General features: G+C 45.6%; 1 protein-coding gene across 2 annotated transcripts in view; it reads right to left on the bottom strand.

Moving 5' to 3' along the window:
* Positions 1–424: 424 nt before the first annotated feature.
* EMP3 (epithelial membrane protein 3 (MAM blood group)) overlaps positions 425–23,243 on the bottom strand; it is a 95,041-nt gene continuing 72,222 nt past the window's right edge. Inside the window, exons 2-5 of one of the 2 annotated variants that reach the window (XM_069200675.1) lie at positions 17,829–17,931; positions 15,580–15,682; positions 2,149–2,289; positions 425–1,488 (exon numbers count right to left, since the gene is read on the bottom strand). In XM_069200675.1, coding sequence (XP_069056776.1) covers positions 1,319–1,488; positions 2,149–2,289; positions 15,580–15,682; positions 17,829–17,906 — 492 coding nt within the window. In that variant the 5' untranslated portion in view covers positions 17,907–17,931 and the 3' untranslated portion in view covers positions 425–1,318. The remainder of the gene's footprint in view (positions 1,489–2,148; positions 2,290–15,579; positions 15,683–17,828; positions 17,932–23,243) is intronic. The other variant, XM_069200676.1, reaches the window with a different exon arrangement.

Genomic DNA, 23,243 nt, shown 5'->3' with positions numbered 1-23,243 from the left:
TTAGTGTCCTAATACAAGTAGTAAATATTCATAATATATCTGCTTTTTTTTCTGAGTAAGAAGCATTTTAGTGGTAGCATGCCTGCCCCAAAATCATTCGCATTATATTCACTGACACTACGTACTTCAGTCCTACAATGTTTGTATTACACTATTTTAATGGGACTGCAATCACTTACCCCATTTAACGAGAGGAACATGTGAATTTCTAATCTGTGCTGGAACAAGAGGGGCTAACTGTTTTAATTGAAGAGAATTGTGCAAGGATTACAGAATTATATAACTTTCTTGGACTCTTACCACATTGACACCCATTCTAAATACATATGAGGGATGCATATTTAGAGTTTAGCGACTACCCACCTCACCGCCCCGAGCACAGACACATTTATTTGACAATGAATAATGGGATGTCTCTCCAACAGACCTTAAAGATTATTTGTTTTATTTATATGTATACTTTAAAATTACATGTAAGTAATTTTGTAAGATAAATGTCTTCATAATGGAATCTTCGAACAAATACGTAGATAAAAAAATACAGTTTTTTATAAGATGCCACCAGATGCAACCGGTTTTAAGGATAAAAAAGTATGAGATTAATGTGTTAGAAGGAGATAAAAAGACCGCACTGGTATTCCTTAATAGAATTATGCACTTTTGACCATTGCATCACTAACAGCTGTTCATCATTGGACTGAGATCCTTCTTAGTCATGGCAGGATTCTTGTGGGTGAAGTTTTCTTTCTTTTGATAAAAGTAAATCAATTTGTATTGGCAGTGATTAGAAAAGAAAGGGTGCTATGTCGTTCCCTCTATTGGCGCTCTTCAACCCTGTCCTGATGGGCTTTTGGACTCTGTTTCCCAGGTCTGTGTCTGGTTTCTAGTATTGCTGGATGGTCAGACCGTCTCTGGAGAACAAAATAATATTTCTGAGAATGGAAGGTGTTAGGTCACTTTCGTCATTATGCTAAGGCATAAGGGTTGTTCCAATGTCCGTCTTGTTTTGTCTGGTGGTTGATCTTGATGTCACTACCTGAAGTTGGCACAAGATGAAACTGGCACTCCTTCAGCTGAATCATTGTACTATGGAGGAGCAGTGAACCCTGGAGGATAACTTGGAAGGGCAATTGGTGTTGACAACATGATCTGAGCATATCACAGAGTCAATATCACTCTGAATTGGTCCATGATTCTGGCAATGATATCCAAGGCAGGAAGCAATCGCGACAGACAAGCTGGAGGAGGTCATGTTGCCCACCGTGCACCTTCATATGTAAAAACTTTTCAGATGGCAAAGAAGGTCATGCTATTCACCTCACTCCCGCTTGCGTAGGTGGATGTACATTATGCCGCTGATCATGGAGAGAGGGAAGGCCACCCATGCCAACACAAAGCAGTAGCCGAAGTAGCCATCCTTTTGCCGACCCGTGTGGAACTCAGAGACGTGGCTAGCATAGATCACAGCACCAGTGAAGACAGACAGGCCTGCAACAAGACAGAAAGGTAAGTGGTCACTTAACAATACTGCGCAGTACTAATGCAGCATGAAGCAGAAACAGGCGTAATTCATCCTTAGTTTGTTTGCCTTCCAGGTAAGTGACCATACCATTCTTACGAGATGAAGCATCTCCACACCTGGGGTATAATTACCTTAATTAAAATCATTTGTTGACCTTTGTTAATTGCTATGCGGTTACCATAAATTAATTATTTTCTGTCATTCATGCGATCCCAATTTAATCCCCCCACCCCCTGTTCCTCCACACCCTGGGAAAATCACATGTATCTCTTTTAACCTCCTGCACTGTCACTGGTCTGTGTAATATGTCAAATAATACGTTACCTAAGACACTTTGTTGAGAGCGGAATATAATTGTACTACTTATTAGTGTGTGTCAAATTCAATATTGGAATACAAAATATTTGACATTGCCAAACCTTTTTGGTGACTAGCCAGGAAAATTTGTAGTTGCTGACTTGCACAGGCATCCAACCCTTGAATATTCCAAATACCAGAATGGGTGTGGCCGTGGAGAGGTGGGTGTATTGAAAGTTCAGGGTTGCGAGGTTTAAGTGTATAATGGGACAGGAAATTGAAAATTAACAAAATAATATAGGAAGACGTAGGCACAAAAGAACCCTTACTTGCAAAGATCTGGAAGAGGCCCGTAGCATAGAAGAGTCCTCCTCGGGCCATGGTGTAGAGCTGCCACATGAAGAGGATGAAGGAGAAGCTGGAGAACAGGACGGAAATCACCATCAGGGCCTGAACCGCGTGGAACCAATCTGCACGGAAATGAACCCTGTTCAGTTTCATGAGTTTGTATTCAAACAATTTCATCTTTTAAAGATCAGCACCAGTGCTCTCAGAATGTCCTAGTCAGGCGCATAGAGTTTATCCAGTTCCCTTTATTTTGCTTTGCGGGTCTAGTAGTTTCCTTTCCCATTATAAGTACAGGGAGATTAAACCCATAATGTAATAAACAAGCACTGACAAAGTCAATAAGCCTCCTCTTTCAGCACTGCCAGTGCAGACCTATTGGCTTTGCAAACATGTTTTTTGCCGGTTCCGTACAGCGTCAACAGGAACAAACAAATGGTTATTCCCCAAGCTAAACAGCACCAGAAAAAAGTGTGCTGTTGCATAAACGCAGAATTCTCATCACGCATTTACACATATGCGTCATAGGTTTATGGCACCCTCAGCATAACCACTAAGGGCCATATTTATACTTTTTGACGCACAACTGCGCCAAAGCAGTTGTGCGTCAAAAATTTTAACGCCGGCTAACACCATTCCAAAGCGCCATGCGGGCGCCTTATTTATGGAATGACGTTAGCCGGGGCAGCTGACTGGTGTGCGTAAAAAAAAATGACCCACACCAGGCAGCGCCGGCGTAGGGGAAAATGGAGCTTGGGTGTCAAAAAATGGGGCAAGTCAGGTCTGAGGCAAAATATTGGCCTCAACCCGATTTGCGCCATTTTTTTGGACTCCCAACCCCCATTGAAATGACTCCTGTCTTAGCACAGACAGGAGTCATGCCCCCTTGCCCAATGGCCATGCCCACATGGTCATTGGGCATAGTGGCATGTAGGGGGGCACAAATCAGGTCCCCCTATGCCACAAAAAAATAAAAAATAAATTACTTACCTGAAATTACCTTAAGTTCCCTGGGATGGGTCCCTCCATCCTTGGGCGTCCTCCTGGGGTGGGCAAGGGTGGCAGGGGGTGTCCCTGGGGGCATGGGAGGGCACCTCTGGGCTCCTTCCGAGCCCACAGGTCCCTTAACGCCTGCCCTGACCAGGCGTTAAAAAATGACGCAAAAGCGGCTGGACGTAATTTTTTTTGACCCGCCCACTCCTGTGCGTCATTTTTGCACGGGAGTTTAAATAATGCGCACATGCCTTGGAGTCATTTTTTAGACGGGAACGCCTACCTTGCATATCATTAACGCAAGTTAGGTGTCCACGCTAAAAAATGACGCAAACTCCAAGATCTTTGGCGCTAGACGGGTCTAACGCCAAAGTATAAATATGGAGTTAGCTCTGCGTTGGATTTGCGTAAAAAAAACGACGCAATTCCGGCGCAAACAGAGTATAAATATGCCCCTAAATGTTCATAATTTGTCTGCTTTTTCTGACTAAAAATATTTCAATTAAAGTGTGCCTGCTGTGTAGCTAGTCTCATTATATTCCTTGATATTAAGTGCTTCCAATAAACAATGTTTGTATTCTACATATGTAGTTGCTCTGCAATAACTCCCCTTTGCTGTGCTCAGCATATTCGGCAGACGCCTTCTTAATGGTGGGTGTGTTGAGCTGCTAATCCGTGCCAGAACAGCCGCCATCTTTGTAAAGATTATCGATCATTTTTGCAGTCTCCAAACTATCAACACAAGCGATCGAACTGATGCAGTTCGTATGAAGATTACATAATAGTGACTGCACATGCATCACAAGGTGGTGGTCATTTTGTTTTTTATCTTTCATTTACCATTCCAAGATGCTAGACGGATCTTGGAGCAAAAAACATAAAGTGTGACAAATCAACCTCTCAGAAAATTGCAGCTGCCTGACCTTCCAAAAACATTAAAAAGATAATTACATTGATAATATACTTTTTTAAAGTTAGAAAACCCAAGAGGGGAGTTGGGAGCTGCACCAGAAGAGTTGGGGAGCAGAGTAAGAGAGGAGAAAGGAGCGGGAGGGGAAGAGTGGGAGAAGCAACTGATCTGCTGGGAGGATTAGAGGGAAGTGACACAGAGACTGCAGGAAGGTTTTAAGTGAGGATGCAACACAGGAGGGGAGAGCAAAGAAACACATCCACTCCAATGTATGAGTGCTGAAACAATTAGTTCTACGAATGTAAGCAGTGAAAGGATAAAAGTCACCCAAACAGAAGAATGGTAAAGAAGGTATGCTTCAGTGTAGGGGCAAACACAAAAAGAGAAAGGAATGCTGTGTAATAAAAAAACAAGCAAGACTGACAAGAAATTCAGCCACTAGTAGGCAACGGACAGACATAAAAGGCCTCTGTAAGTATTACTTTGGCCTACAAAAGCTGACAACAGACATTAAAAGCTGCCTGTGGGAAAGAACTAAAAACACCGGACTCGAACAGAATGAGTTAATCTATGCTGCTTTGGGTCATCTTAAATTCTACGCAATACTCAGAAAGTAGGGTGTCCCATGGCCTACTGCATTATCTATATATGGAAGCTTCTTTAGTTCTCTGTGGCTCCTGCCAATATAGAACTCTCAATCACCAATGATTTGGGATGGATAACATTATCTGTGGTTTTCTGACCTACGAGTGGCAGCAGAGAAAGACTGTGGACCCAAACAGTCAACACCGCACAGCTGGCAGCAGTGGCAGGCTACTTCCCATTTTACACAGGGCTGTGTAAGTAGTTGTTAACACAAGGTCATAGCACTCTTCCACTCCAGATGGGAGTACTGAGAAAGATAAACACTTTATTGGAATATTCTAATATATATAAAAAATTCTAAATAAGTAGAATACACTTTAGGGCGCACAGAAAGGCAGCTAACAGGACTGCAAAACTATTCATGTGTCTCCACCGTCTGGTTGCTGAAGAACCTGCTTTGTCTTACCAAGCTTAGGTCTTTGGGCTTTATAAATAACACTGCAGGTGCATTAAAAAGGGAGGAAAACAGGATACCGAAACATTTCTTGTGTACCCACTATCTGGCAGCTGGATACCCTGACTTTTGTTCTACCAGACTTCTGTCTCTGTATCTAATGTAGGTACAGTGGCTGCCCAAGTTGGATTTTAGTGTTAGATGTGGGTGAATATTAGGATTACAAAATTACACACAGCCTCTGTCCTCAGAGCCCAAGTTCAGTGTGGCTGAAGACTTTTGCCATCTTGAAAATGCTCAGTGTGGGTACGTATGGGCCCAGAAACTTGTATCCCATTGGTTAGGGCTTGCCGAGGAGTCATTCCCACTCACTAGGTTCTGCCTGGCATAAATGTAGATGCCAGATTACGGGGATGGTGGTTGGGCCACCACAAGACCGCCACAACCACCAGGATCTTGGATCTCGTGGCAGTGGCGATGGGAAAAGCCATGGTCAATTGTGGCGGTGCCGATGCCGGTACTGCCATGCTGATCATGATCTGCGTTTCTGCCTAGCTTTTCATGGTGGGGACCCCACCATGCAAAGCTCGGCAGAAACGCAGAGAAGGGGCCCCAAACTGAAACTAAACTGTCGGTCCACATTGTTGCCATGCACAATATTGCGCCGGAGGTTCATCTGGTGCTGCACTGTGGCGGCTTGTGCTTCAGGCTCCCTTTCTTAGCCGAAGCATGCTGCCACAATGACACCGCTGCCGACACTACTGCCAGCCCGGCAGTAGTGTTGTAATATGGCAGTCAGGATGCCACTTGGGTGTATCCTACCAGCAGTCGTATTGGTGGTCTGGCGTCAAGACTGCCAAAAACTCGTAATCAGGCAGTAACTCAGAAGGTAAAACCTTTGACCACAACTAAATTGGTTTGTTTATTTGACCCACACTCTATCATGGTCAGCATCAAATGAAGCCCAAGTCCTGGTCTCTCATTGGCACTTTGTGCTTCTTGGCCCTATTCCTACTTAATACTTTATAAAATCGTATTTCCAGTTCTCCTTATTGGATGTTTGTCAATTTGCAGTCATTTGGTTTAGTAAATTTTACTATATTTTTCCAATTTGGTTTGGGAGTTTTATTGGTTTACATTTTGACGTTATTGCTGTTTTGGTACTGCAGAAATACTTTACACATTGTCCTAATTTAAGCCTGTCTTTTCAGTGCCAGAGCTATCAGTGGTTGAGCTTAGGTTAAATTAGGTTAAATTAGTGATTTTCCAGGTTCACCCTGACATGAGTTGTGATTATTCCTTGAGATGGGTATCCAACGATCCTAATTAATAATCCAATTTCTTGCAATCAAGGAATATTCATACAAAGTTAGTGCAAATAGAAAAGACAATGCCCTCTTTGCTACTTACACTGATAAGAGTATTGGCTATTTTGGGGCTGATTCACAAAGACAGATAAGAGTACCCAATTATTCTATATGAATGTGTATAATATACATGTACACCAGTAGTGCACGTGTATGTAGTGGTGTGGGTACGACTTTTTATGTACTTTACCAGGTATGATGGCTCATTGGTAGAACGGTTCTATTGCAGAGATCTGTTCTTGAGCTCTTAGTTATAGATTTGAGGATCCAGCCAGCCTTTCATCTTTCCAGGGGCAATAAAATGAATATCATAAAGTAACGTTTGAGTAAACATCTGTCACCAAGAATCCACATGGACTGAACATGCTATTTACAACCGTGTGTACCTTTATGCGCAAGTATGTTGCTTTTTCTGATCCTATATATCCATTTTGTGTACTAAATTGTAAATCTAAATCTCCCTAGTTTTTCGGTAGTGTTCTGAAGTTTTATAAGTGATGGGACAGGGGATACGCTGGGCAAGCTTTTCTCATTTAAAAACTGCTAAATCATTTTTAGGTCTCTCTCACACAGTCCATATACTGTGCTGCGAGATGTATTGTTCACTAGTGGGCTTACAACCTGCCCACAGCATACCGTTAGTTGTTTTCCTTGTCTCTCTAATTTGCAAACTTTCAGTTGCTTAGCTCCCGAAGCCTTCCCTTCCTTTCTTGCATGAGCTCTTCCCTGGATCATGGACCAAGTATATGTGTTCTTCCTCTTCTTTTTGAAACATACTTTTGTTTTAAAAAAAGTTGCGTTACTATTCCTGGACAAGCAATGTGCTTACCTACTGTTACTTCAGGCATGTGTGGGCATATTTAAGAGCTATTTTGCCACCGGAGTTTCACTTCTAGTGACGCTCTGCCCTGTGCCGTATTGACAAGGTGGTGTTAATCCACTTTTGTAAATACAGCCCCTTTACACGCAGCCCTTTGTGTGGAAGGGGCGTGCAATGGGTGTTGCTGTGGGCGTGCCACAGCAAAAGCCATTGCATTTTGAGCTGCCTCAGTTTTATGAGATTTCGTAAACCTGAGGCAGTGCCGAAATCTAACGACACCCCAATGGTGGCGTTAGCAAGGCGCAATGAGGAGGAATACTTTTATTCCTCCTTGTTTTTTGCTTTTTCTATGCGTGTTGCATTCTGCAGCATGCATAGAAAGAGCAAAATGCCAGACATGATTGTTTATATGTGGGAAGGTGTCCCTTCCTGCACATAAACAATCATTTGAAAATGACGCTTTGCATTCTGCAGCACACACAGAAGTGCCAAACCGCCATTAGTGAATGTTTATATGCAGGAAGGGACACCTTCCCACACATAAACAATCAAACCCCTCAACGCAGACATCCTTGCACGATGGTGAAGGATGCCTGCGTTGGCACAGGCAGCTTAATTTAGCGCCAGCGCAGACGACAACACAGGGGTGCGCTATATTCAATTCAGTACAGTGCATCCCTGTGTTATAAAAATGAAGGAGTGCGACGCCGCCAATTTTGGAGCAGCGTCTCACTCCGTCATTTTCTTTTAAAGATGGGCAATGGTTTCTTATTCACATTGCTTTCCCCCTATCTGCCATCTCTAAACCACTCTACTCTATGGTGCTCTACTTCACTCTACTCTGCACCACTCTATGCCACGCTACTCCTGACCAATCCACTCTACTCTTCGCCACTTCATGCCACTCTACACTACACCATTACACTTTACCATACTGCACTCCACTCTATGTCCCTCTACTCCACTTCACTCTAAGCACTCTACTCCATTTTACTCTGTCCCACTCCACTCTACACCACTCTACTCTACATCACTCCACTCTACTCTATGACATCCTATCCCACGTCACTCACCTCAACGCAACTGAACTCCGGTCTATGCTATTCTATGCCATTCTACTAAAGGCCACTCTACTCTACTCTACTCGCCTCTATGCCACTCTTACACCACTCTATGCCAATTTACGCTGCTCCACTCCACTACATTCTATGCCACTCCATTCCACTCTTCTTCACTCCACTATAGTCCATGCCACACTACACCACCAGAGACATTTTAAGGCATGGACAAAGAGTGCCCTGGCCCAGGGCCCCAGACATTCATGGCGGCCCCTAATAAGGAGTGCTCTGTTCTGCAGAGAGTCTTCCCCTGATGATCTTGACTATTTCTTACACACATTGTTTTAAATACCATGTTCCCTTACTTTAATTTTAATGTGGGTGCCGTATATGAGCCTATTACAGACATTTTGCAGAGAAATGGTTGTTTTTTTAACAATGTACATAACTATAAAATGTTTCTTTCGGATCAAATCAGGACTTCACATATGAGAAATTGACGGGGTTCAGAAAGATTACTTTGCACTGTGAGTGAGCTGCTGGTGTGTTATAATATCGGAGACACACATCCCTATTTCTAAATATTAGATGTAGACATGTTTAGAATGTGAACCAGTGTGCTTGTGCAGTGTCAGTGACCTGGCCAAATATGGCATAAAAGAGCTAAAATTGGACCATAAATGCAAAACAGTTCGGTACAGGGGCCGCAAAATACGCTTTGACCATGGCCCCAGAAATCCTTAAAACGTCCCTGTACGTCACGCAACTAACTTTCAGCCATGCTGAACAGCAGCAACGCTGCAGAACATCATGCCTAAAAGACACTGGCAGAGCCAGTAGCTCTCACATAGCCGAGACCTATTGGCTTTGCCAATGTTTGTTTAAAATGAATTGCAACCTCTCGGTAAGAGACGCATTTTTAGAAGCTGATCCCAACTCCTAAACATGCAGCGCAGCGGAGCAGAGCCCGTGTTCACTGGGAGGTGGCCAGTCGCGCCCTGCTGCGGTCAACACAAGACCGGAAAATTACAGGCCAAGGAAAATGACTCAGAAAGGGCAGGGACAAGAGACCACCATCTGGAGGGAGCCCCGCTCCCTGCTGGGAGAGAGAGGGTTGTAGATCTGGCAGTAACGAAAAGCAGCTGAACTGCTTCGCTTATGTTCTGTAAACTCGCTGTCAGAACTGTTACTTCAAAGACCACGCCATTATAACTGGGAATCGAAGAGAGGAATGTAAAGCATGTCTATTCCAAATACTAGTATCTTCTCAGCATTGACACATAGCGCCCCCCTCCGGCCATCCCGAGCATTGATCTCCTTCCTCCTTGGCCCTCTGGTCTCAGGAATAATTTTTTATTTTTATTTTATTTATTTAATGCGTTTTTATATAGCGCAGACTTTACCCGAAGGTGTCAGAGCGCTTCACAATAGGCAAAGTAAAGATACATGAAGAGAAAAATTACAAGTGTGCCTGCCACAAAAACAAATGTTACATTACATGAGGCAAGTGATAATTGTGCAAGTATCAAGAGCAAAAAAATACATGAGGTAGCAAACGATACGTTACGAAAGGAAAAAGTGACGTGTGCAGGATACAAGAGCAAATAAAGTACGAGTAGAGGTAAAAAAAGAAATAAAATTGCAATAAATGGTAGACACTCAAAACACTAAAACTATAGTTACGTTACATGAGGCAGTGGTGGCCGTTGTGCATATATCAAAAGCACACAAGAAATAAGAGGTAGCAAATGATACGTTGTAAAAGGAAAGGTGCTGTGTGCAAGTTACAAAAGAGTACAAAATACAGGTAGAGGTATAATACTGCACTAAATGGCAGACACTCAAAACACAAAAACACCCTGGGAAGGCACTTCTATAGGCATGGAGAACAGATTTTCCTATAATGGAAGGACTTCCTTCAGAAAACAGAGGGCTTGAATTAAATTTGGAAGTGTCTTTGAAGGAGGAGAGCTTTGAGGTTGGTTTTGAAGGCCTGGGAAGAGGTGGTGGTCCGAAGCTGAGGCGGAAGTGAGTTCCAGATTCTCACCGCGTTGCCTGAAAAGGATTGGGCCATCGATCTTTCCTTCTTGAAAATGGGTGGTTCAAGTAATAACCTTTCTGCATTACGTGATGGTCTGGAGCCCCCAGAGAGTTTCAGTTTATTCACCAGGTAGCGAGGGGAGGAGGCGTGCAAGGCTTTGTGGGTGATGCATGCAGTTTTGTAGATAGATCTTGCCTCTATGGGAAGCCAACAGAGGGTGGATAAAATGGGTGTGATGTGGTCGCTTCTTTTGGCCCCATATATGAAACGAGCTGCTGAATGGAGAATAGACTTCAGGGGGGAAAGGTGGGATTTGGGAAGGCCAGTAAGAAGAGAGTTGCAGTAGTCCAATCTGGAGAGAACCAGCGATTGGACCAGGGTTTTAAGGTCGTGCTCCGGGAAGAAGCGACGAATCCCCCAAAGAAGGCGCAATTGGTGTCGAGCAGACTTTGCAATGGAGTCGATGTGGGAGAGTAGATTGAGTTTTTTGTCGAGTATGACACCAAGGGATTTTGCGCTCTCGACAATGATGGGTTTATTGTTCATTAGATTGATCTGATCCATCCATGATTGCACTGGGGGATGAGAAAGTGAGGAGGAGAGGAGGAGGAATTCTGTTTTGGAGGGATTCAGAATCAGTTGATGAGTTAACATCCAGTTTTGAATGGAGTCGAGAGTAGAGCTAAGGAAGGAGAGATCGTGAGTGGAGGCCACCTTAAGGTAGATCTGAGTGTCATCCGCATATAGATGATAGTGGATCCCGGATTTACTCAGGAGATTTCCCAGCGGTTCTAAATAGAGATTGAACAGTGTGGGTGCAAGTATGGAGCCTTGAGGAACACCCTGCCTGACCACTAAAGGAGCTGAAAGACTGTTTGCAATTTTGACCATTTGGGATCTATCAGAGAGGAAGGAGGCAAACCATTTGAGCACAGTGCCAATAATAACAGCACCAGCGCCGACCCTCCGGGCATTTTATATCCCAAATCTGGAGAAAAAAAACTAAAAAACAAGACACAACACGACCACGTACACTAAGCAACACAAGATACAACACAAATCTGACAAGAACACCACACTCTAAGGTTTCTGTAACAATACCTCCACGACGGACCTAATCACAGCAAAATACGGAAATGTGCCCTCTCAACCTTTGTCAAGGGTGGCCTGGGGACAAAAAGCAACCCTATCAAAAATGTTCAAACCAGCTCTACTCCCTTCCTCTCTTCTCTCTCTCTCTCTCCCCTTGCCTTCTCCAATTAACCTCAGGAGGCTGGGGAACTTACGGAGGCAGCAACAGAGGCATGGGTTTCAAATTCATGTACATTGGTTCCAGCTCCCCCTTCCCATAAACCCCATTTCCTCGTATGAAATGCCCGATGGAATAAAAGACCAGTCCGACCCTTATCGATGCATATTTATACATTTCTGGAATTCACGTAGCTGTCCCAGTTAGGCCTGGAAACTTGAGACAGATTAAGGTTTTCAGGCATATTCCACTTAAACATTTGCAAATTTGCCTTTAAGATTATGCAGAGTGTGAGAAAGTAGCCTCTTTCTAGCCTAGTTACCCCCACTTTTGGCCTGTTTGTGAGTATATGTCAGGGTGTTTTCACTGTCTCACTGGGATCCTGCTAGCCAGGGCCCAGTGCTCATAGTGAAAACCCTATGTTTTCAGTATGTTTGTTATGTGTCACTGGGACCCTGCTAGCCAGGACCCCAGTGCTCTTAAGTTTGTGGCCTATATGTATGTGTTCCCTGTGTGATGCCTAACTGTCTCACTGAGGCTCTGCTAACCAGAACCTCAGTTGTTATGCTCTCTCTTCTTTACAAATTGTCACTAACAGGCTAGTGACCAATTTTACCAATTCACATTGGCATACTGGAACACCCTTATAATTCCCTAGTATATGGTACTGAGGTACCCAGGGTATTGGGGTTCCAGGAGATCCCTATGGGCTGCAGCATTTATTTTGCCACCCATAGGGAGCTCTGACAGTTCTTACACAGGTCTGCCACTGCAGCCTGAGTGAATTAATGCCCACATTATTTCACAGCCATTTTACACTGCACATAAGTAACTTATAGGTCACCTATATGTCTAACCTTCACCTGTTGAATGTTGGGTGCAAAGTTACTTAGTGTGTGGGCACCCTGGCACTAGCCAAGGTGCCCCCACATCGTTCATGGCAAATTCCCCGGACTTTGTGAGTGCGGGGACACCATTTCACGCGTGCACTATACATAGGTCACTACCTATGTATAGCGTCACAATGGTAACTCCGAGCATGGCCATGTAACATGTCTAAGATCATGGAATTGTCGAGACAATTCCATGATCCCCGAGTCTCTAGCACAGACCCGGGTACTGCCAAACTACCTTTCCCGGGGTTTCACTGCAGCTGCTGCTGCTGCCAACCCCTCAGACAGGTTTCTGCCCTCCTGGGGTCCAGCCAGTCTCCCTTTGGAAAAAGGTGTCAGGGCTGGGGAGGAGTATCCTCCCCCAGCCTCTGGAAATGCTTTGATGGGCACAAATGGTGCCCATCTCTGCATGAGCCAGTCTACACCGGTTCAGGGATCCCCCAGCCCTGCTCTGGCGCAAAACTGGACAAAGGAAAGGGGAGTGACCACTCCCCTGACCTGCACCTCCCAGGGGAGGTGCCCAGAGCTCCTCCAGCGTGCCCCAGACCTCTGCCATCTTGGATTCAGAGGTGTGCTGGCACACTGGACTGCTCTGAGTGGCCAGGGCCAGCAGGTGACGTCAGAGACTCCTTCTGGTAGGCTCTTACCTGTGTTACTAGCCTATCCTCCTTCCTAGGTAGCCAAACCTCCTTTTCTGGCTATTTAGGGTCTCTGCTTTGGGGAATTCTACAGATACCGAATGCAAGAGCTCACCAGAGTTCCTCTGCACTTCTCTCTTCACCTTCTGCCAAAGGATCGACCGCTGACTGCTCAGGACGCCTGCAAAACTGCAACAAAGTAGCAAAGACGACTACTGCAACCTTGTATCGCTTCATCCTGCTGTCTTTCTCGCCTGTTTCCTGGTGGTGCATGCTCTGGGGGTAACTTGCTTCCTTCTTGCACCAGGAGCTCTGAAGAAATCTCCAGTGGGTCGACGGAATCTTCCCCCTTCAACCACAGGCAACAAAAGACTGCATCACCGGTCCTCTGGGTCCCCTCTCAGCACGACGAGCGTGGTCCCTGGAACTCAGCAACTCTGTCCAAGTGACTCCCACAGTCCAGTGACTCTTCAGTCCAAGTTTGGTGGAGGTAAGTCCTTGCCTACCCACGCTAGACTGCATTGCTGGGTACCGCATGATTTGCAGCTGCTCCGGCTCCTGTGCACTCTTCCAGGATTTCCTTTGTGCACAGCCAAGCCTGGGTCACCGACACTCTAACCTGCAGTGCACAACCTTCTGAGTTATCCTCCGGCGTCGTGGGACTCCCTTTTCTGACTTTGGGGGGACTCCGGTTCACTCCTCTTCTAAGTGCCTGATCCGGTACTTCTGCGGGTGCTGCCTGCTTCTGTGAGGGCTCCCTGACTTGCTGGGCGCCCCCTCTGTCTCCTCATCCAAGTGGCAACATCCTGGTCCCTCCTGGGCCACAGCAGCATCCAAAAACCCTAACCGCGACCCTTGCAGCTAGCAAGGCTTCTTCACGACGTTGGACATCCATCCTCCAAAGGGGAAGTTTCTAGCCCTCTTCGTTCTTGCAGAATCCACAGCTTCTACCATCCGGTGGCAGCTTCTTTGCACCCTCAGCTGGCATTTCCTGGGCATCTGCCCACTCTTGACATTGTTACAACTCTTGGACTTGGTCCCCTTGTTTCACAGGTACCCATGTCCGGAAATCCACTGTTGTTGCTTTGCTGGTGTTGGTCTTCCTTGCAGAAACCCCCTATCGTGACTTCTGTGCTCTCTGGGGGGGTTATAGGTGCACTTTACACCTACTTTGCAGGGTCTTGGGGTGGGCTATTCTTCTAACCCTCACTGTTTTCTTACAGTCCCAGCGACCCTCTACAAGCTCACATAGGTTTGGGGTCCATTCGTGGTTTGCATTCCACTTTTGGAGTATATGGTTTGTGTTGCCCCTATACCTATGTGCTCCTATTGCAATCTATTGTAACTTTACACTGCTTGCATTACTTCCTTTTGATATTACTGCATATTTTTGGTTTTGTGTACATATATCTTGTGTATATTTGGCATCCTCATACCGAGGGTACTCACTGAGATACTTTTGGCATATTGTCATAAAAATAAAGTACCTTTATTTTTAGTATATCTGTGTATTGTGTTTTCTTATGATATTGTGCATATGACACCAGTGGTATAGTAGAAGCTTTGCATGTCTCCTAGTTCAGCCTAAGCTGCTCTGCTATAGCTACCTTCTATCAGCCTAAGCTGCTAGAAACACCTCTTCTACACTAATAAGGGATAACTGGACCTGATACAGAGTGTAAGTACCCCTTGGTACCCACGACAAGCCAGGCCAGCCTCCTACACAGAGGCATTTTCAAATGGGCAAATTTATATACTACTAAGTGCAATCGCATGTTTGCAACAGCACATAATTTTTTTTATCCTTTTTTCCTCAACAAGGAAAACATTTTTATCAGTGCAGAAACACCGTTCTGTAGACCCTTAGCAATTCTGGTGGTGGTCCCTTCCCACTCCGACCTCAGAATTGTATTTCTTGCCGGAGTAAGTTTCTGATCATTTCTATTGTGGGAATGGGTTGGTTAGGTGTTCCCAAGCTTTTCAAGGGATGCCACCCACTGCCACCTCAGTTTGCACAAACTTCGGTATAGGAATTTCTGCTCCACAATGTTATGCTTTTGTGAGGTTTTATTAGGTATAAGTAAATGGGTTTAGGAGCACAAGTCCACTTTTTATGAATATCTTGTACGTGTAAATCAGGCCTTTTAAGATTGTAAGTGAGATTTACACATGCAGATGGCTTTAAGAATCAGACCCAAAGTGTACTTTCGTTATTATAACAGGGAGGAATATAATGTGTGAGTCTGTGTGGTTTATTTTCATCCCCCCACAATTTATTTTTAACACTGTTTGCCTTATGGGTACCTGTGAATGCCTGCCAGTTCCTGTGCCACCCGGCCCGTTCCTTGGTTCCTAGAACATCTACAAAGAAGTGAAAAGGAATACAGACACCCACCATGCCACTTACCATTGTCTGACACCGTAGAACACAGCCAGGCATCTGTGTTGTTGTCATAAAGGCAGTCATACCAGAGATTCAATGTTTCATCTTCTGACAAGATCCACCAAGACTATGGAGAGGAGACAAGAGAGTTCAGAAACATCGAAGTAAGACAAACTTGAGATGCTGCTAAAGTTCATCAACTTCACCCCAAATGATTTTGAGGACCAGCTGATGTGTCCTTTCCCACACAACCCCTAATCTCAACCAGGAGCTTACACCAGCCCCACAGGAGTCCATCATTGCCTTCACCAGGATGCCCCGTGCCTGAACTAGTGCACCAAGAGTAAAAAACAACTTTGGGAGTGAGCTACATTCTAGCACCTACTTCAAGCTGGCCAAGAGGTCACCCCAGTCACATGGATGCCAGATCCCGTCATAGCCATGCACATAACCATTATCATGTGGACACCAGCAGGCTTTCTGGGAGTCATAGCAACCCATCAGGAGCACCACTGATAATAAGGATAGGAACTCAAAATCCAGGGAGATCATTACAACCTTCCTGAAATCCAGCCCATACCATGCATGGCTCTCCAGGAGAATGTCCTAGCCCCCCTGATCTCCTTTGTTAGGCCTAATACAGTTAACTGTTAGGTACTGAGGGCCGGCCGAGAAAAATCCTTTCTGATCGTGTGATGTCCTTGTTTGCGTTGAAGCCTGCAGGGCAAGGGCAGGTGAGACTGTGCGATCTGCCAAAAACTCGCATGGTTTGTCATATCATAATGTTTATGTACATCTGACTCCCAAAATCCGATTTAAATTTTGAACATCTTAAAAACACAGACAGTCTACTGTGTTAAGAACAATGGGAGAATCCTCCACATGTTACCAATTAAGATTTAAAATGGCTACCAATCGCAGCCAGGGTTAAGTTTAAAGGCTGTCTCTGGCACAAAAGATATTTCCTGGGGGCTAAGTGAATTATATCATTTTAGTTATATGTCTTGGGAAATGCTTTGGGGAATTACCCTGCACTAGGGTTTTTGACACAAATCTAAACCTATATATATATATAATGACCAATGAATTACATCTCTCCTTTCTGGACCACGGATGGACGGGAAGGGAATTAAGCCATCATAATGGCCAGAGAATATTTATAGTTTTCTTATCTTTTAGTCTCTGTAGCAGATTTCGGATGCATTTATTTAGGCTAATTGATTGAAGAGGTGGACAGTGCAAATGATAAAAGCCCCTGGTAGCCACTAGTGAGAGGTATATGGGGCCGTATTTATACTCTGGTTGCGCCGAATTTGCGTCGTTTTTTTCGACGCAAATTCGACGCTAAACTAACGCCAACTAACGCCATATTTATACTATGGCGTTAGACGCTTCGGGCGCCAAAGTGCCCGGAGTGTGCGTCATTTTTTAGCGTGAACCCCTTCCTTGCGTTAATGATATGCAAGGGAGGCGTTCCCGTCTTAAAAAATGACTCCCAGGCCTTTACGTGGTATTTATACTCCCGGGCAAAAATGACGCCCGGGAGTGGGCGTGGCCAAAAACGGCGCATTTGCGCCGCTTTTTAACGCCTGGGTCAGGCATGGCGTTAAGGGACAAGTGGGCTCAAAATGAGCCCAGAGTGCCCTCCCCTGCCCCCAGGGACCCCCCCTGCCACCCTTGCCCACCCCAGGAGGACACCCAAGGACGGAGGGACCCATCCCATGGACATTAAGGTAAGTTCAGGTAAGTTTTTTTTTTTTTTTTTTGTGGCATAGGGGGGCCTGATTTGTGCCCCCCTACATGCCACTATGCCCAATGACCATGCCCAGGGGACAGAAGTCCCCTGGGCATGGCCATTGGGCAAGGGGGCATGACTCCTATCTTTACAATGATAGGAGTCATGTTGATGGGGGATGGGCGTCGTTAAAAAATGGGGCAAGTCGGGTTAAGACGATTTTTTCGACGCAACCTGACTTGCCCCATTTTAAGACGCCCATACGCCATTTTCCCCCTACGCCGGCGCTGTCTGGTGTACGTGGTTTTTTTCCACGCACACCAGGCAGCGCCGGTCTGGTAGCGCCGGCTAACGCCATTCAATAAATACGGCGCCCGCATGGCGCTTCAGAATGGCGTTAGACGGCGCTAAATTTTTTGACGCTAAACTGCGTTAGCGCAGTTTTGCGTCAAAAAGTATAAATATGGCCCATGGTCTCTGGTAAAACATTGTGCCTTTTGGTTTACCATATACGTCCTCTGTTCAGCCGCTGGCTTACCTTGTCTAGCGTTGCTACCAAAAGAAGCACCAGAATGATGATATGAAGGGCCGAAACGCCAAAGAGGAGGAGACTCATCGTCCAATCAGCTGTGGGTAGCGATCTACAGAAAATACCACATATGAGCAGATCCGTCAGTTATGTATCACTGAATTCCATCGCTGCAAACCAATGTTTCAATATACTACAATCATTTTTGTGCTCAGAATCTGTTTATTAATTTTCAACAGTAACATACATGAATACTGGTCATGCAACACAATATGTGAAGCCAACAGAGTATGCAATATAGAGGGAAAATCATATAGATTGACCATATCACAGGTCATGAGACAAGCATAGGGAGAAGTATAGAGAGTCAAATATATAGAGAGAGCACAATCCAGAAGCATCTGTATGACAACCCTGACATTGTGCATCAACCAGGTCCCCCTTACAGTCTCATGATAGAATATAACATTATGGACAGGGCAGGTCTTGATTTCCCCCCTACACACGTGATAGGCAGAGTACAGTATCTGGTTTGTGTGTGTGTTCAGGTCGGCCTCCCACAGAGCGAATTCGAAAAATAACAACAGCATGAAGATTGGACCACAGTGGCTCTCCAAACTGGTATCGTCCCAAAGACAGGGAAGGGGCCCAGCGGGCACAGCAGCGGATAACAGGGGAAGAAAATGAAGTGATCCGTCCTTCAAGTGTGATCAGGCGGAGGCCTAGGATAATTGTGCAGTAGTCTGCTGGAATCGCGAACCATATAGTGTTTTAAATGTGTCCCAGAGCTTCCTACCAGAAGATTGTGAGCTGTGGGCATGTCGATCAAATGTGCTTGAAATCCCCGTCTGGCGCCCCACATCGCCAACAAGCAGCGGAAGCTTTTGGAAACACGATTTGGAAGGGGGCTGCATTGTAATCCACTGGAACATCAGTTTATAGGCTAACTCCTGATTTAAAATGCTTCTATGTGTTTTGGGGATCTTCCTCCACAAAAAGGTCCCATTGCTGCTGCATGATTTCTGTCGCACTATCCGACTCCCATTTCATCTGGTACGGGTGGCTAGGAAGTAGCCAAGATGGTTGAAGGACACTATAGGTCCTGGAAATCAGGCCCCCTGATCCCTCGTATTGCCGAATTAACTTCTAGAATGGGTTTTTTTGGGGGGATGGAGCACCCAGTGTCTTAGCTGGAAGTAATAATGCCTAAGTTTGTCAAGAATACTGAAATCCAACTTGCATTACTCAAATAATTTAATCTGCTGTCCTTGAAAATGATCCTGTAGAACCCTACACTCACACTTCTCCCAAGCGGGAAAGGATCCCAAGCTGCGCCTAGGTATAAAGTCTGGATTATGTGTGATGGGGGAAGGGAATAAGGTCAAGCTGTACACAATGGCCACTTTATCCTATATCTCCAGCACTGGTCAGGTAGGGGCTGCGAGGTACGCGCTGCGAGGGGGATGGCACTTCGGCAACCAAGCCAAATCCCACAGAGGCCTGCAGGCCACCACCTGGTCCACATGGAATCAGTGCTTCTTGCTTTACCTAACTACCCACCGTAAATGAGCAGCACAATAGGAGTCGAGAAGGTTAGGGCACGTCAGTTCACCACAATTTCTAGGGAGCATGAGTAGGGTATTGGAAATATAGTGTTGCCTTCCTTTCCATGTAAAGGTAACGAGACCAATCTGCATTTAGAAAATATCCTAAGCTGGGACAGAGGTCAGAAAGGTCTGAAAAAATAGAGCAAGTGAGGTAGATTATTCATTTTAACCACACTGACCCGGCCTAACCAGGGAATGTGTAATAGTTTCTACCAGCGCAGATCTTCTAGGATGGCCCTACAATAGTTGAGCCAGTTAGCCTGAGACCAAGTCTGCAATGAGCTTGCAATATTAGGGCCCAAATATTGGATAGAGTGCATAGCCTATTGGAAAGGAGCCAAATCCTGCAGACCCAAGAGGTGTTGCAGTAAAATTTTATGGTTAAGTGCCTGAGATTTGGACATACTGATCTTATAGCCGAGGCTAACTCAAACTTCTGCAACTTCTACACTACTGCCGTAAGAGTGGTGGCAGGCTCGGTCAGAGTCAGTAAAAGATCATCTGCATAGAACAGGATCCTATGTTCCCACAATCCACCATCCAAAGGTAATGCCAGCAATGTCCGATGCCTGATGATGGTGGATAGCTAATGGTCTACAACTAAAGCAAAAAGAAGAGGGGAAAAGGGACATCTCTGCTGGGTGCCTCACTGCAGCGGAATGGGTGTAGTAGGTTGACAGTTCACCCAGATGGTGGTAGTTGGTGCAGTATAGGAAGCCCATATCTTACTAACTATATTAGGACACAACCTTATCTGGACGAGAACTGCTCGCAGGAAGTCCCAGCTAACCCTATCAAGCACCTTCTCTGCGTGTAAGGACAGGAGAAGGGTGGGGATGTTATGATGGGCCTTTTCTACCTATCGGTGCTCTATGAAGCCCACCTGATCATGGTCAATCAGCCCAGACAAAAGAGGCTCGAGATGATTAGCCAGCATCTTAGGGTAAATCTTACTGTCAGTGTTTAGCAGTGCTATGGGCCGGTAAGTAGAGTAGTGAGTAGCATTCTTGCCAGGTTTAAGGATGAGAGAGATTTCCGCCGTCGACATTGTAGGAGTTAGACAAGTACTATCAATGAAAGAGTAAAGAGCCCAAGCAAGTCGTCCTTCACGGAAGTGTATAAATCTTATAAAAGAAGACTGGTAAACTGTCTGGGTCCAGGGTCTTCCCCACCGAAGGCACTCCCACAGCTTTTTTAAGTTCCACTGCTGTGAAAGGCACCTCCCTGTCCTGAGTGATCTGTAGCTCTAGGGGCATCCCTAAGTTGTCCCGAAGATAAGCATGAAAGGCATCTTTGGTTCTACCCCCGCCTGTATAGAGTGCCCGGTAATAATCCCTTAAGGCCTCTTGTTTATCTGATTCCCTACTCACGTAGCCCGAGGTGTTAGTGCATAATTTTACAATATGGGATCGAGCACATTGGTGGTGAAGCCGGCATGCCAATAAAGTGCCAAGTTTGTTCCCCATCATAATATTTTTGCTTGAGAGCCAAAAGGGAGCGCTCTGCTTTGTTATTTCGATGTGCCCGCAATTTCCTTTGTAGTAGGGTGAGGTGTCATCTATTACTCCCCAAGGGATTGCATATATCTGTTCCCTCCAGGGCCCGAATCTCGTTGGTGAGTTTGGTCTCAAACAGGAGTGCTTCACATGGCTGTGCAATAACTGTGGAAGATATGACACCCCATATAGTTGCCTTGAAGCCATCCAATAGCATATGAGAAGGGGTGTCAGGCAGAGCACTGAGTTCAAAATATTCTTGAATCGCATTTTGGATAGCAGCCCTATCTACTGGATCACGTAGCAGCTGAGAAAAGACAGGGTAAAGCACCCTCTCTCAAATAGTAACATCAGAAAGCGCCCCCTAGGATCTCTAATTACACGTGTCAACTTTGTGAAGAAACCCCACTTGAAAATGATGCCCACCCCAAACATTTTAGTCTCGGTATATGCACAGTATTAGAATGGGTACCTAGGATGTGACATGCGAGGACAATCCTCCCTAAGCAAATGGGTCTCCTGTCTGGGTCATGGTGGAGGAAGTAGTGCCATATCTGCTTCCGCTTTCTGGGAGAGTTGAGCCCCTTCACGTTTAGGTAGAGGAGTTTGGTTTTGGTCAGAGTCCCCATAACCTATGTAATGGAAAGCGAGAAGGAGGGAATGGAGTCAATGTGGTTGCAGTAACAGTGCCACCAGAGTATGGTGGTAGGTCCCAGGAAGCTAACAATCCCAAACCAGTACCACGCTTCTCAAGCAGTCAAACATTATAGCATGCAAGGTGGATTGATAACCAGAAGACAACCAACAGGGCTCAACAAAGTGAGAATTTTTTATTCTCCGGGACCTGATCTGTGAACTGATAAGAAGCCCCATCAGAGTCTGAAGAGGTGTCCCCTCAGGCGAAGAAGTGCCCCAAATGGGCGGGAGAGACCAGACAGGAAAATAACAGCCAGAAATAAATAGCCTGGGGGCACATACAGGTAACTAAACTAGCCCACTAGTACAAAACTCTACTAAAGGTCAGACAAAGAAGTCCATCCAAAGGCCGCGGGGCCTTCAAAGGAAAAAGAAAGGTTACCTAGATGGAGTGCTCCAGCTGAAACTGTAAGTTTGGCGTAGATCACTCAGGCAACAGTCATGTGTCTGCTCCAGAGAGATGAGAGGACTCCTGCTTCATGTTCTGTGGGTGGGATATGATGTCGTATCTTGCTGCTTGTAGGGCTTTTGCCTTCCCCAAGCCACCCCCGGATATCAACCATGCTTCAAGTGGGGCTCCATCTGCCGCCGTTGTTCACCATTCCATTGGTAGAGCAGGGTGAGTCCACTGATGTTTGAGTCTCTGTAATTCTCTTGAAATCCCTTTTTTAAGTGTCACTGGAGAGAGGTCTTGAAAGATTTGAAGTATGTGGCTCCGAAAGATCAAGTCAGCCTTACCCTTAGCCGCTCTCAGGATAGCCTCCTTCTCCTGAAAAAAGGTGGACTCTCATTAGGATGTCTGGGGTAGTGTCCGTACGGCCTGCCATGGCAGCAATGCAGTGAGCTCAGTCCAGGATCAGGGTTACCCTAGATGCGGAAGTTGTTTCTGTGACTCTGGTTCTCCAAATCTTCCTGTTTAGCTTGACGGTCAATTTGTTGGTCATCCAGAGCAAGAAGGCAACGCATGATCATCTCCTGATCCTCCATGCAAAAGTTAATTGTGCACTCAATGTCGTCCACACGTGTGCCCAACTCTGCATGCAGCTTTTGAAATCCACTTTAAGGGAGCCAATTTCTTGTTTAATATCATTGAGAAATTGGATCATGTAGTCTTCAGTGGTCGGTTGGGCCTTCACGGCTTTAGGAGCCTGTGTGGATGTTCCTCTTTAGTAGGCATGACTGATGGGGAGGACACCACAAAGCTGTCTTTGGAGGGCTTGCCCCTCTGCATATTATTGCGGGGTCAAACTAATGCCAGACACGAAGGAGGGAACCAGAGGGACAAACACAGGCCAGGTGTTGCCAAATCAGATAGGCCCACAAATATCCAAGAAGGAGGCCTTCCTGGGCAATTGGTAGGACCAGAAAGGTGAGCTATGTAGAGCTCTAAACCGAGGGGAACAGTAGTTTGAAAGAGAGGCACATCAAGGGATTCCTGCCAGTACAGCACCCCCAGTGTCCCCGCGATGCAAGATGCAAGCATGGAAATCCACACATTAAGCAGTTCATGCTGGTCTGCAGTGCAGAAAGTCTAAACCAATGAGTCTCCGGCCATTCGAAGTGCAGCAGTCAGCAGGGATGGAACCCAGAGGTCCCCCACACTGTGACACCAGAATTACGAGAAA

The sequence above is a fragment of the Pleurodeles waltl genome, chromosome 7, assembly GCF_031143425.1.
Source record: "Pleurodeles waltl isolate 20211129_DDA chromosome 7, aPleWal1.hap1.20221129, whole genome shotgun sequence".
Classification (NCBI taxonomy): Eukaryota; Metazoa; Chordata; class Amphibia; order Caudata; family Salamandridae; genus Pleurodeles; species Pleurodeles waltl.
The sequence above is the reverse complement of the archived record's forward strand: the minus strand, read 5'-3'. Positions and strand labels throughout refer to the sequence as shown.